Genomic DNA, 15,300 nt, shown 5'->3' with positions numbered 1-15,300 from the left:
GAGCACACGTGCCCTATAGCAAAAACCTCTCCAATAAAAAAAAAAAAATTATTTTATTTTCACCATCTAGCTATCATCTATCTATTTTTAATTTGACCAGAGTGACAGAGCAAGAGAGAAAGAGAGAGAGGTGGAGGTGGGAGAGTGAGAAAGCAAGTTCTGGGGCCGGGACTCAAACCGTGGTTGACCATGTGGGAGTCCAGCACCCTTAACCACCATGCCACCTGCCTGCCCCAGGGGATGCTTTTTTTCCCCCCACTCCTGTCTCTCTGTCTCTTTTTGGCGAGCGTATATGCCATTTGGCAATTAAAAACAAAAAGCTCAGGGCCGGCAGGTAGCACAGTGGTTAAGGTGCTGGACTCCCACGTGGCCGACCACGGTTCGAGTCCTGGACCTGGTGGCTTGCTTTCTCACTTTCCCTCCCTCTCTCTCTCTGGTCAAATTTAAAAGAATAATAATAACGAATAGAATAAAATAAATACTTCTTTTAAAAAAAAAAGAAAGAAAGGGAACCAGCAGTTAGCGTAATGGCTATGTCGCTGGACTCCCACGTAGTCGACGCGGTTCCAGGCCCAGACGCGGGGGCTTAGAAACTTAAAGATTCTGTTTAAAGTCTAGCTGTCCTTTCCCTTCTCTTTCAAGAGCTCTGCACACTGTGTAGCCTAGACTATGGCAGTCTTATGCTGTTTCTTATTTATTCAAATCATAACAGCCACTATTTATTGAGTCCTTATTACATGATTGATAGGAAATGTGGTAAGAATTATTCATATATACATAAGTACTTCAAAAAGTTCATGATGGGGGACCAGTGGTTAGCGTAATGGCTATGTTGCTGGACTCCCACCTACCTGGCCGCGGTTCAAGTCCCGGACCCGGTGGCTTAAAATTCATGCTGGGCATGTGTGTGTGCGTGCCCAAGGTCCCAAGAAGAGAATGGAGGAGAAGGGGGTGATTTCTCGCTTTCTGTCTGTCTGTCTTTCTGGGCAAGCGCATGTACCTTATAGCAAAAACCTCTCCAAAAAAAACTCAAAACTCATTGCTTTCAAATCATTTTACATGTTCTTGAGGGTTTTTTTTTTTTTTTTTTGTTTTTTTGCTACAGGGCGTGTGCGCTCGCCAGAAAGACAGAGAAAGAGAGACAGAAAGCGAGAAATCACCCCCTTCTCCTCCATTCTCTTCTTGGGACCTTGGGCACGCACACACACATGCCCAGCATGAATTTTAAGCCACCGGGTCCGGGACGTGAACCGCGGTTGACTACGTGGGAGTCCAGCGACATAGCCATTATGCTAACTGCTGGTTCCCACGAAATAAAATAATTTTTTTAAAGAAAGAAAAAGAAAAAGCATCCCCCAATGGAGTGTGGTCATGCCACAATCCCTTCTCCCGTGATTTTGGGTACATACGCACATGTGCCTGGTCTGAGAATTGAACCATGCAGGAAGCCATGTGGGTGTCCAATACCTTAACCTCCACGCCACCTGCTGACCCCAAGGACTCCTGTTTCTTTCTTTTTGGGGAGCTTTTTTGCTGTAGGGTGTGTGCGCTCGCCGGGGAGACAGAGCAAGAGACAGAAAATGAGAAATCATCCCCTTCTCCCCGGGAGATGGCCACGCCACAAAATTCCTTGTCCTCCATTGTCTTCCCAGAATTTTGGGCATGCACGCACTCACACCTGGCATGAATTTCAAGCCACCGGGTCCAGGACTCGAACTGCAATCAGCCACGTGGGATTCCAGAGCCTTACCCACTGTGCTACCTGCCGGGCCAGCAAGAGTTCTGGGTTCTTCCTGTAACACCCTCTCCGTTGTTCCTTGCAGATATGGACGCAGAGAGAGACGCTCTGCAGAGCACGGCCTACCCCGAAGTGCAGACCTTCTGCCAGAAACACGGCCTGGCGTTTGAGGTGAGGTCACCTGTGAGCAGGGCACACTCACACGCGTGCCCCCCTTGACCTGGGACTGGCTGAGGTTGGGTGGAGACTGTCTCTTTCTCTCTCTGAAAAGATTAACTTAAAAGACAGGAGGGGGCCAGCAGGTGGCGTAGTGGTTAAGGCACTGGACTCCCATGTGGTAGGTAACTGCAGATTGAGTCTGGATCTGGTGGCTTGAAAATCATGCTGGGTTTGGGATGAGCAGTTGGCGTCATGGCTATGTCGCTGGACTCCCACGCAGTCAACCGCGGTTCAAGTCCCAGACCCGGTGGCTTAAACTCACACCAGGCACACGTGCGTGCATGCCCAAGATCCCGAGAGGAGAATGGAGGAGAAGGGATTGCGGTGTGGCCATCCCCCCTGGGGGGTGATTTCTCGCTTTCGGTCTCTCTGTCTCTGTCTTTCTGGTGAGCGCACGCGCCCTATAGCAAAAACCTCTCCAAAAAACAAAAAAGAAAGAAAGAAAGAAGAAGTTATTTAAGGAGGCAGGAATTGTTCCGGGTTCTTTTCGCCTCTCCTACATCTCAACCTTCTGTGGGGTCATCTTTACTGCTTCAGTTGGGCAAAAATGAACCACTAGTGTGTAGTTACCAAGGAGACTTGGCTGCAATCAGTTTTGGCTAAACTAAACACCCTCCTTTGCAAAGAAAACTCGCTCAACAAGTGTGGACATGTCCTTGCCTAAAGTGAAATCATTTAAAAATGCCCAAGTTATTTTTTTCTTTAAAGAATGATTATTTTTTTAAACGAATTATTTTACTTAACTTCGTTTATTTATTTTTATTTTTATTTGACCAGAGAGAAACAAAGTGAGAGAGAGAAAGTGAGAAAGCAAGGCACCAGGTCCAGGACTCGAACTATGCTCAGCCGTGTGCGAGTCCAGTGCCCTTAACCACCACACCACCTGCCGGCCCCATATTTTTAAATGTTTTTTTCTATAAGGTGCATGCACTTGTCAGAGACAGCTATAGAGCGTGAGAGAAGGAAAGGGAAAGCGAGAAATGACCACCCGGCAGGGAATGGTCGTGCTGAAATTCCTTTTCCTCTCAGGAGTTTGGGGACACACACACACACACACGTGTCAGCATCTTTTTCAAGCTGCCGGATCCAAGGCTCGAACCACACAGTTGGTTTTGAGGGATCCAGCCCCCTTAACCGCCATTCCACCTGACTGGCACATACATAAATACACTTTTTAGGAAAAAGAAGCAAAACTTAAACAATTGAAAGAGGGACCAGTAGGTAGGTGGTGTGGTGAAGGCCCACATGGCCAACCATGGTTCGAGTCCTGGATCTGGCAGTTGGTTTTCTCGCTTTCTCTTTCTCTCTGGTCAAATAATTAATAATAATAATAAATTAAAATAAATTATTCAAGGCTAATATTGATGAGAAAAAATAAATTAAATCATTCTAAAAAATAAATTGAAAGAGGGACCAAGAGGTGTCATGGTGGTTAAGGCACTGGACACTCCCACATGGACAATAATAGTTCGAGTCCCAGACCTGCTGGCTTGCCGTTTCCACGTACTTCCACCTCTCTGTGTGTTTCTCTCTGGTCAAATCAGTAAATTAAAATAAATTAATGAATCACTAAAGTTAAATAAGTAATTCTCTTTTTAAAAATATTTATTTAATTTTATTTATTTATTGTTTTTCTTCAGTTTGACCAGAGAAAGAGAAAGAGAGGGAAAGGGGGAGAGGAAGAAAGCAAGCCACCATGGTTGGCTTGTGGGAGTCCAGCATCCCAACCACCACACCCCTGCCAGCCCCAAATAAATAATTCTTAGAAAAAATAATTGAAAGAAACTCTATGCCTTTATCAAAAGGAATTTTGGGGAAAATAATCACCTATCACACCACTTGTCTGACAAACCCACATTTGTAATCTTCAGGTTGTTGATCTGAGGTGGGGTATTCGGAACACGGAGGCCACGGATCACATGACCCCAGACCTGTGCTTGGAGGAGCTTGACCGGTGTCAGAAAACATCCATAGGACCAGCTTTTGTGGTGAGTCTCAGGAGAGATGGCTTAGCTCTTAATTCTTCTCTGTCATCAGGATATGGCCTCTACTCCCTTGCCAAACAGATCAGTGGAGGGAAGTAGGTGGTAATTCTGCTATTATACCCTGTCCTTGTAGCCTGCCCGTGGCAGACATTGCTAATCGATCACAGAACTCTCTCTCTGCAGAGCTAGCTGGGATCCAGACACTAGTAGTTCAATAGAAGCAGCAGTTAAGCTGGTAAAATGTTGAAGCCAATGGGGGCCAGCAGGTGGTGGTATGCTGGGTAAGGCACTGAATCCCACATGGCTGACTTCACAGTTCGAGTCCTGAACCCAGTGAACTGAAAAAACATGCTCGGCACATGTGCGTGCATGCCTAAAATCCGAAGAGGAGAATGGAGGAGAAGAAATTGCAGTGTGGCCATCCCTAAAGGGGATTGATTTCTCACTTCCCTGTCTCTCTTTCTCCCTCTGTTTCTCTCCAGCCAGTGCATGTATCCTGTAGCAAATTAAAAAAAAAAAAATTGTACTGTCCAACGCAATGGCCACACACCACGCATGACTATTTAAGTGAATTAAAATGAAATAAAATTAATATGTTCAGTTTGACTAGCTACGTTGTAACAGCTACTGGCTGCTATACTGCACAGTGCAAACCAGAGCTCTTTCTGCTTTGCAAAACATTTTATTCAGTAGCACTGCCTTAGAGATTAGACTTCCCTCAAAACAGGAAGGAGGGCAGAGGCAGGTGACTTAGTGGTTAGGGCACTGGACTCCCACATGGTCAACCGCAGTTTGAATCCCAGACCTGGCAGCTTGAAACTCGTGCAGGGCACATGTGCATGTGTGCCCCAAATCCTGAGAGGAGAATGGAGGAGAAGGGATTGCGGCGTGGCCATCCCCCCAGGGAGGGATTTCTCGCTTTCCGTCTCTCTGTCTCTCTGGTGAACACACGCCCTGTAGCGAAAGTCTCTCTAAAAAAAGAAACTAGAGGAACCAGCAGATGACGTAATGGTTATGTCGCTGGACTCCCACATGGCTGACCATGGTTCAAGTCCCAGACCTGTTGGCTTCAAACTCACGCCACGCACGTGTGCATGTGTGTGTGTGTGCCCAAGATCCCAGGAGGAGAATGGAGGAGAAGGGATTGCAGGGTGACTATCCTTCCTGGGGAGTGATTTCTCGCTTTCTGTCTCTCTGTCTCTCTCCGTCTTTCTGGCGAGCGCACATCCCCCAGGGGGGTTGGCTACACCGCAATCCTTTCTCCTCCATTCTCCTCTCAGGATCTTGGGCATGCACACACACACTTAAGCCACCAGGTCTGAGACTCGAACCGCAGTTGACTACATGGGACTCCAGCGACGTAGCTATTATACCAACTGCTGGTCCTGATCACTTTCTGTCTGTCCATCTCTCTCTGTCTCTCTGCTGAGTGCATGCACCCTATAGCAAAAATCTCTCCAAAAAGAAAAAAAGAAAAAAATGGGTCTGCAGATAGCGTGATGGTTAAGGATGCCGGACTCCCACATGGCTGATCGCAGTTTGAGTCCCACACCTGACGGCTTGCTTTCTCACTTTTGTACTCACTCTTGCTCTGTCCCTCTCTGGTCAAATTTTTAAAAAGAAGTACATAAATAATAAAGTTAAATTTAAAAATGTGAATGGCTTCCATATGCAATGCCCTCCACATTGCATATGGAAGCCATCCACAAAAAGTAAATAAATAAATAAAAATAAACTCTATGGGATAGCCCAGTAGCCTAGTGGTTAAGGGAGCTGGATCCTACATAGCTGACCATGCTTCCAATCCCACCCCCAGTGGCTTGAAAAACACACCAGGCACGTGTGCATGCACGCCCCACATCCCAACAAGATGGAGAGATGGAGGAGAAGGGATTGTGGCATGACCACACCCCATTGGGAAATGTTTTCTCTCATGCTCTCTCTCCATCAGGCAATTATAAAACAATATGCAGGGCCAGTAGGTGGTGTAGTGGTTAAGATGCTGGACTCCTGCATGGCTGACTGTGGTTCAAGTCCCATACCCGACAGCTTGAAAATCACACTGAGTGTGTGCGCGCATACCCCCAAACTCTCAAGAGGAGAATGGAAGAGAAAGGATTGTGGCATGGCCATCCCCCCTACCTCCCGGAAGGTGATTTCTCACTTTCCCTGTCTCTGTTTCTGTCTCTCTGTCTCTGACAAGCACACATAATCTATGGCAAAAAAGTCTTTAAAAATATACATATAGGAGCCGGCAGGTGGCATGGTGGATAAGGGTGCTGGACTCCCATATGGCCGACCGTGGTTCGAGCCCTGGACTTGGCGGCTTGCTTTCTCGCTTTCTCTTTCTCTCTTTCTCACTGTCTCTGTCTGGTCAAATTAAAGAAATAATAATAACAAGTGGAATTAAATAAATTAAAAAAATATATATATATGCATATACACTGTAATATCTAGAAAGCATTATGCCTTTGCTTATTAATTTCTTTCATGATATTTTAATATTTTTATTTTAAATGTATTTATTTTACATCCACTCACTGTATTTCATTGCAACATACAAAATGAGTTTTCCCATCCAGAATACACTGTATAGTAGCTCAGACAAAAATATTACCATACTAGGCTAGCAGGCGGTGTGGTGGTTAAGGGCACTGGACTCCCACATGGCTGACCATGGTTCAAGTCCCAGACCTGGTGGCTTGCTTTCTCACTTTCTCTCTCTCTCTGTCCCTCTCTGGTCAAATTAAAATAAATAAATAAATAATAACTAAAGTGAAAAAAAATTCTTTTCAACAATCACCATACATGTTATCTTCAACAAATCATTTTCCATTTCTCGTTTCTTATGTATTTTCCTTCACAATTTTTCTTGCCCTTCAAATTTAGTTTTCCAAAGGAATTTGATAATTTTTTAAAGGAATTATTTTATTTCACTTTATTTATTTATTTATTTATTTATTTATTTATTTATTTAAATTTGACTAGAGAGGGACAGAGTGAGAGAGAGGGGGAAAGTGAGAAGGCAAGCCACGAGGTCCAGGACTCAAACCCCAGTTGTCCATATAGGAGTCCAGTGCCCTTAACTACCACACCACCTGCCAGCTCCCTTGATTATTTTTAAAATTTTATTTATTCTTTTTTTTTTTTTTTTTAATTTGACCAGAGAGAGGCAGAGAGAGAGAGAGAGAGAGAAAGTGAGAAAGCAAACCACCAGGTCCAGGACTTGAACCATGGTTGGCCATGTGGGAGTGTCCAGCATCTTAACCACCATGCCACCTGCTGGTCACCCCCCCCTTGATTATTTTTTTAAGGAGTTTCCAAGGAAAATAAGGGTTTAGGGGAAATAAAAAAGAGAGAGAGAAAGAGAAAAGAAAAAAAAAAGGAAGGTAAGGAAGAAACCTAATTCCAGGAGGAATTTGGTTTTGCAACCCAAATTGCAGGCAGTGAAAAGCACATCATGGTTGGTAGTTGCTTGGGGGACTAGAAGATGATCTCAGCGCTGTCCCAGGCCTGCCCAGCCAGCCCTGGAACCTTCTAGAAGGCCAGATGGCCTGTATGCACTTGCTGCTTCTCTTTTGAAGCAGACGAGCCCTCCCCTGCCTAAGCACCAAAGCATCGTTCTCCTCCATGGTTCTGATATGGGGGACGTGCCCCAAGAAATCAAAGATGTTCTGGAGGCCTTTGGGGAGATGAGTCCCTGGTAAATAAGTCATTAGGCTATGCGGTGGCCCGGGGACAGATCCCCGCGGGGTTCCCTTTTAGAGGCTCTGGTCTCTGGAGCCACCAGCAACTACAACGTCTCCAGAGCCCCGAGAGCGGCTTGTGGCAGGAGTTCTGATTCCCACACACGGGAGTGTTTTAGTTTTTTCCTGAAGGATGCATGTGCTTGCCAGAGAGAGGCAGAGAGACAGAGACAGAGTGAGGGGAAGAACGTATTTCCCCCCGGGGGGCGTGGTCATGTCACAATCGCTTCATTAGGATTTGGTGTGCCCAGGCTGCTGGGTTCGGAATTGCAACAGCACATTCAGGTGGGATCCGGCTACGTTAAGCTCCATGCCACTGGCTGGTCCCACTTCACTTTCCTTTTTATATTTTAGTTGTTATTATTATTGTCATTTTAAAATAATGCTTTTATTTCACTTTATTTATTTATTTATTTATTTATTTACTTACTTTCATTTGTTCAGAGAGAGAATGCAAGAAAGCAGGCTGCCAGGTCTGGGATTCAAACCATGACTCCCCAGCGATGTGGGAGCCCAGCACCCTTAACCACCAAGCCACCTACTGGCTCCTATTATTATTATTACTTTTTGGGTTTTTTTGAGAAGTTTTTGCTATAGGGCGCGTGCGCTCACCAGAAAGACAGAGAGAGACAGAAAGACAGAAAGCGAGAAATCACCACCCAGGGGGGATGGTCACGCCGCAGTCCCTTCTCCTCCGTTCTCCTCTCGGGATCTTGGGCACGCATGCACACGCGCCCGGCGTGAGTTTTAAGCCACCGGGTCCGGGATGTGAACCGCGGTCGCCTACGTGGGAGTCCAGCAACATAGCCATTACGCTAACTGCTGGCCCCCCACTTTTTAATGTAGTTATCATCATGGCATTACACCAAGCCCTTTTTTTTCTCCCGGAGAGACAGTGAGAGGGAAAGCGAGAAATCACCTCCCCAGGGGATGGCCACACTGCAATCCCTCCTCTGGTCTACTCCCAAGATTTTGGGCACACACATGCTCATGCCCAGTGTGAGTTTCAAGCCACTGGGTTGGGGACTCGAATTACGGTGGGCCATGTGGGAGTCCAACGACATAACTACTACACCATCTGCTGGTCCCACATCAAGCCCAATTTCAGGGGCTCAGTGTCCCTCGCCCGTGGCCCCAGACCTAAATGCCCGAGTCGGGAATTGAACCTATATTCCCCTCTCCACCCAACTCTCTGCCAGGCCCTTGTAGGTGACCAGTATGGCCCCTGCCCTGTCCCTGCACTGATCGAGGAGAAGGAGTGGGAGGCACTGAAGTCTCAGCTGACCGCCAGACCACGTGACCTGGAGCTGGTGGCTCGGCACTTCCGGAGGGACGACAACGCTGTGCCCCCCGCCTACATCCTACAGGTCCTGGGGGCCAGGGAGGCCCGAGGGCCCGAGGAGGCCTCTCTGACCTCTGTCCTACGCTTGGGAGCCCAGGAGGCCTGGAGGCTGGGCCTTCTCACTCAGGAGCAGTGGCACCGCTACCATCGGTCAGGTGAGCTGGCAGGGACGCCCCTGGGAGCCCACGTGAAACTGACCACACCTTTGGAATGGACTTGTCCCTCTGTCAACAACGCAACAGTCTACGGTTTTCTTTATTCTTTTTTCTTTTTTCTTTTTTTAAGATTATTTCATTTGGGGCGTACCAGCAGGTGGCGTAATGGCTATGTTGCTGAACTCCCATGTAGTTGACCGCGGTTCAAGTCCTGGACCTGGTGGCTTAAACTCACGCCGGGCACATGTGCGTGCATGCCCAAGATCCCGAGAGGAGAATGGAGGAGAAGGGATTGCGGTGTGGCCATCCCCTTTGGGGGGTGATTTCTTGCTTTCTGTCTCTCTGTCTCGCTCTGTCTTTCTGGCGGGTGTACGTGCCCTATAGCAAAACCTCTCCAAAAAAAAAAAAGGAATTATTTAATGTTTGTTATTATTATGTTTTTCTTAAGAGAGATTTTTTTTGCTATAGGGTATGTGTGCTCACCAGAGAGACAGAGACACAAAGCAAGAAATCACCCCCTGGAGGGGAGGGCCACCCCACAATCCCTTCTCCTCCATTCTCTTTAGATCTTGGACACTCACGCACACATGCCTGGCATGAGTTTCAAGATGCTGGGTCCAGGATTCGCACGGTGGTCAACCACGTGGGAGTCCAGCAACATAACCATCATGCCATCTTGTTGTTGCAATTGTTATTATTTTAAAATTAAATGTGTGCTCACCAGAGAGAGAGAGAGAAAGAGAGAGACCGAGAGAGAGAGGAAAATTGAGAAAGCAAACCACCAGGTTCGAGACTTGAACCACAGTTGGCCATGTGGGAGTTCAGGGCCTTAACCACCATGCCACTTGCTGGCACGATTCTTTTTTTTTTTTTTTTTTGCTAGAGGGCATGCCCGCTTGCCAGAAAGAGACAGAGAAAGGGAGTTCTTTTTTTTTCTTTTTTTTTTTTCACCCCCAGGGGCTGGCTATGCTACAATCCCTTCTCCATTCTTCTCTTGGTATTTTGGTCACGTATGCACACACGCCCGGTGTGAGTTTTAAGCCCCTGGGTCCAGAACTCAAACTGTGGTTGGAGTGGGCGTCCAGCACTGTAACCCCCATGCCACCTGCTGGCCCCTGCATATTTAACTTTTTGTTTTGTTTTGTTTTGTTTTGAGATGTTTTCGCTATAGGGCGCGTGCACTCGCCAGACAGAGAGAGAGAGAGACATAGAGACAGAAAGCGAGAAATCACCCCCCAGAGGGGATGGTCACGCTGCAATCCCTTCTCCTCCATTCTCCTCTCGGGATCTTGGGCACCCACGCACACACACGTGCCCGGCGTGAGTTTTAAGCCACCGGGTCCGGGATGCGAACCACGGTCGACTATGTGGGAGTCTAGCGACATAGCCATTATGCTAACTGCTGGTTCCCTGCATATTTAACTTTTGAGGATGCCAGGATTGGTTTACAACGGGGGCACTTCTCTTACAGAGTCTCTGTTGGTTACCCAAACGGTTCTTGATTAACGACGGTTAAATCGATGTTGCTCTGGCGGCAGTGCCTGGACCGGAAGCCTCAGATCACCTGGGAGCCTGTTAGAAAAGGCATAATGGTTATGTTGCTGGACTCCCACAGAGCTGACCAGGGTTTGAGTCCTGGACCTACTGGCTTCAAACTCACGCCAGGCACCTGTGCTTCCATGCCTAAAATCCTGAGAGGAGAAGGGATTGTAATGTGGCCATCCACCTTGGGAGGTGACTTCTCTCTGTCTCTTCGTCTCTGTCTCTCTGGCAAGCACATGCACTATAGCAAAAATCTCTTTTAAAAAAAGGAACGCAGGGAGCCAGCTGGTGGCGTAGTGATTAGGATGCTTGACTCCCGTGTGGGTGACTGTGGTTCGAGTCTCAGGCTTGGCAGCTTACCTTCCCATTTTCCCTGTCTCTCTCTCTCTCTCTGTCTTTCTCTGATCAAATTAAAGCAAATAATAATAAATAAAGTTAAATAAAATAATTTTTGAGAGGTTTTTGCTATAGGGCACGTGCGCTCGCCAGACAGACAGAGACAGAGAGACAGAAAGCGAGAAAGCGCCCCGCAGGGGGGCTGGTCACGCCACAATCCCTTCTCCTCCATTCTCCTCTCGGGATCTTGGGCACGCACGCACACGTGCCCGGCGTGAGTTTAAGCCACCGGGTCCAGGACTTGAACCACGGTCGACTACATGGGAGTCCAGCAACATAGCCATGACGCTAACTGCTGGTCCCATAAAGTTATATAAAATAACTTAAAAAGAAATAAAAAAGAATGCAAACATAAAGAGGCCAGCAGGTGGCGTGGTGGTTAAGGTGCTGGCTTCCTGCATGTCGGACCACAGATGGAGTTCCAGACCCGTGGCTTGAAAAATCACACTGGGCGCCTGTGTGAGTGTGTGTGTGTGTGTGTGTGTGTGTGTGTGTGTGTGTGTGCGCCCAAAATTCCAGCAGGAAAATAAAGGAAAACGACTTGTAGTATGGCTATCCCACTTGGGGGGGGAGATTTCTCACTTTTCAGCTCACTGTCTCTCTCTGTCTCTCCTTGGCACGTACATGCACACTATAGCAAAAAACCTTTAAAAAATATGGGAACCAGCAGTTAGCATCATGGCTATGTCGCTGGACTCCCACGTAGTCGACCGCGGTTCGCATCCCGGACCTGGTGGCTTAAACTCACACCAGGCGCGTGTGCGTGCGTGCCCAAGATCCCGAGAGGAGAATGGAGGAGAAGGGATTGCGGCGTGACCATCCCCCCCGGGGTGTGATTTCTCACTTTCTGTCTCTCTGTCTCTCTCTGTCTGCCTGGCAAGCGCACATGCCCTATAGTGAAAAAAACCTCTCCAATAAATAAATAAATTAATTAATTAAATTAAATAAATAAAAAGGACCAGGAAGTGGCATCGTGGTTAAGGCACTGGATTTCCATATGGCTGACGATGGTTTGAATCCCAGACCTGGCGACTTGCTTTCTCACATCTACCCCCTACCCCTCTTTCATGAACTGAAGTAATAATAATGGGACCAGTAAGTGGAATGGTGGTTAGGACACTGGATTCACACATGGCTATCCATGGTTTGAGTCCCAGACCTGGAAGCTTACTTTCTCACTTTCTCTCTCTCTCTCTCTCTCTAGTGAGTGCATGTGCCCTATAGCAAATTTAAAAATAAAATAAAATAAATATTAAAAATTAAATTCAAATTTAGAAATAATAATTAATAAAAATAAATAATTCTTTTTTAAAAATAATTATTTCATTTCACTTTATTTATTTATTTATTTTAATTTGACCAGAGAGGGACTGGATGAGAGACAGCGAGAGAAAGGGAAAGTGAAAAAGCAAGCCTCCAGGTCCAGGACTAGAACCATAGTCAGCCTTGTAGGAGTCTAGTGCCCTTAACCACCATGCCACCTGCTGGCCCCAATAAATAATTCTTTTTTTTTTTTAGAATTATTTTATTGCCCTTTATTTCTTTAATTAATTTATTTTTAATTTGACCAGAGAGGGACTGGATGAGAGACAGCGAGAGAAAGGGAAAGTGAAAAAGCAAGCCTCCAGGTCCAGGACTAGAACCATAGTCAGCCTTGTAGGAGTCTAGTGCCCTTAACCACCATGCCACCTGCTGGCCCCAATAAATAATTCTTTTTTTTTTTTTTTTTTTTTAGAATTATTTTATTGCACTTTATTTCTTTAATTAATTTATTTTTAATTTGACCAGAGAGAGACAGCGCGAGAGAGCGAGAGAAAGTGAGAAAGCAAGCTGCCGGGTCTGGGACTTGAACCGTGGTCGGCCATGTGGGAATCCAGTGCTCTTAACCACCACACCACCTGCTGGCCCCAATAAATAATTCTTTTTTTTTTTTTTAAAGAAAGGAAACTCACAGGTCCCACCTCAACGGGCTGACTCAGAGTTTCAAGAGGTGGATGAAGTCACATGGGTTTTCCCAAGCCCCCTAGGTGACAGTGGTGTATGATGCTTGAGAACAAGGATCGTGTCCCCAAATGGGTCTCCCAGTAACCCCACCCCAGCCAGCCACATACACAGTGATAAACCAGCTTCCCCCCCACACACCTCTCCATTTCTGCAGTCCTCGAGTGGGAGATAGACCAGGGCGTGCTAAGCTCCGCAGACGGGGACCGGGGAGCCACCGTCTTCTTGCGACAAATCCAAGACCTCAACAGACACATCCTGGAAGACTGCGCCCTCAAGATGGTAGACCGGCTTCCAGATGGTTGCCTGGACGCCGATGCCCAGAACCTTCTCAGCAGCCTCAAAGGACGCATCGCGGATGCCCGGCCTGGCGTCCTCAAATCCCACCATGTACCATGGAGCCGTGACCTGGTGAACCCCAAGAACAAGGCTCATGCCCGCTACCTGAAGGAACTGAGTGAGCAATTCGTGGCCAGGGCCAATCACCAGATCCTCGAACACCTCCGTGAGCTGGAGGCGGCCCGACAGGAGTTGACGTGGCTCTACCAGGAGATCCGTCACCACCTCTGGCAGAGCGCAGAGGCCACCCGGAACTTCTGTGGACGCCAGGAGCTCTTGGCCCAATTTGGGCAATGGCTCAGGCTGAATGACAGCAACCCCCATACCCCTCTGGTGGTGTACGGACCCCCGGGCATCGGGAAGACAGCCTTGATGTGCAAAATGGCTGAGCAAGTGCCCGGGCTACTAGGCCACAAGACGGTGACCATCCTGCGGCTGCTGGGGACATCGCAGAGGAGCTCAGATGACCGTAGTCTGCTCAAGACCATCTGCTTTCAGGTGTGCCTGGCCTACGGGCTGCCCCTGCCCCCGGCTCAGGTCCTGGATGTCCACAACAGGGTGGTCCAGTTTTTCCATGCCCTGCTCCACACCGTCTCCTGCAGAAACTTTGAGTCCCTTGTACTCCTCCTAGACTCCATGGACGACCTGGATTCTGTCCACCCCACTCAGAGGATCCCCTGGCTGCCTCTCAAGTGCCCCCCGAGAGTACATCTCATCCTTTCAGCTTGCTCAGGGGAGCGGGGAATTTTAGACACCCTGCGGCAGACGCTCAAGGACCCCGAGGCTTACTGGGAGGTCAAGCCCCTTTCTGGAAACCAAGGACAGGAGATGATCCAGGTCTTGTTGGTGGCCGCGAGGAGGACACTCAGCCCCGTGCAAAGGGACCTGCTCTGGGCTAGTCTCCCAGAGTGCGGGCACCCAGGGAGGTTGAGGCTGGCCTTCGAGGAGGCCCGGAAATGGGCCTCTTTCACAGTCCCGGCCCCTTTGGTCACAACCGCGGAAGAAGCAACGCACCAGGTCTGTGTGCGCCTGGAGCAGACCCACGGGCAGCTGCTGGTGGCTCGAGTGCTGGGCTATCTTGTGTCTTCCCGGTAAGTCTCTGTTTCTTCAAACTCTTAATTCATTCATTGATTTTTACATTTTTCCACAACCATTTACTTTGCGTCTCAAAACACGGTATGTTCATACTCCATAGCTCTTGACAGTTACTAAACAACTTTGAAAACTTCAAAATACTGTGGACCAGCAGTTCGTGTAATGACTATGTCGCTGGACTCCCATGGAGTCGACCACAGTTCGAGTCCCAGACCCGGTGGCTTAAACTCACTCTGGGCGTGTGTGCGTGCGTGCCCAAGATCCCGAGAGGAGAATGGAGGAGAGGGGATTGCAGCGTGGCCATCCCCCCTGGGGGGTGATTTCTCGCTTTTTGTCTCTCTGTCTCTGTCTGTCTGGTGAGTGCACGCGCCCTATAGCAAAAACCTCTAAAAAAAAAAATAATAATAATGAGCAGAAGAGAGAAGGGTGTTTGTCAAAAACACACGCACACAGCCAAGCTGCCTCCCCCAGGAGGGTAGGATGGAGACCAATTAGTAAACAAGAGAACTTTGCATTTCCTCTAATCAGCCGGGACACCTGTAGCCGTCTTCCGACATGATGGACAATGTTGTGTTGTCTCTTCTTGGTTTTAGGTGCAATTTTTTTCTTTCTTGATTTGTGCCAGTTTAGACCACTTTTTTTTTTTTTTTTGAGAGTTTTTTGCCATAGGGTGCGTGCACTTGCCAGAAAGATAGAAAGAGACAGAGAGACAGAAAGTGAGAAATCATCCCCGGGGGGATGG

General features: G+C 47.8%; 1 protein-coding gene across 2 annotated transcripts in view; it reads left to right on the top strand.

The window, feature by feature from the left end:
- The window catches only part of NWD1 (NACHT and WD repeat domain containing 1), a 52,211-nt gene that overhangs the window by 7,075 nt on the left and 29,836 nt on the right, over window positions 1-15,300 (top strand). Inside the window, exons 2-5 of one of the 2 annotated variants that reach the window (XM_006147144.3) lie at window positions 1,824-1,909; window positions 3,829-3,945; window positions 8,888-9,185; window positions 13,282-14,554. In XM_006147144.3, coding sequence (XP_006147206.1) covers window positions 1,826-1,909; window positions 3,829-3,945; window positions 8,888-9,185; window positions 13,282-14,554 — 1,772 coding nt within the window. In that variant the 5' untranslated portion in view covers window positions 1,824-1,825. Of the gene's footprint in view, window positions 1-1,823; window positions 1,910-3,828; window positions 3,946-8,887; window positions 9,186-13,281; window positions 14,555-15,300 lie in introns of those variants that run through there. The other variant, XM_027771308.1, reaches the window with a different exon arrangement.

Source organism: Tupaia chinensis, unplaced genomic scaffold (assembly GCF_000334495.1).
Source record: "Tupaia chinensis unplaced genomic scaffold, TupChi_1.0 Scaffold000201_1, whole genome shotgun sequence".
Classification (NCBI taxonomy): domain Eukaryota; kingdom Metazoa; phylum Chordata; class Mammalia; order Scandentia; family Tupaiidae; genus Tupaia; species Tupaia belangeri.
Note: the sequence above shows the minus strand (reverse complement) of the source record. Positions and strands in the feature narration are given on the sequence as shown.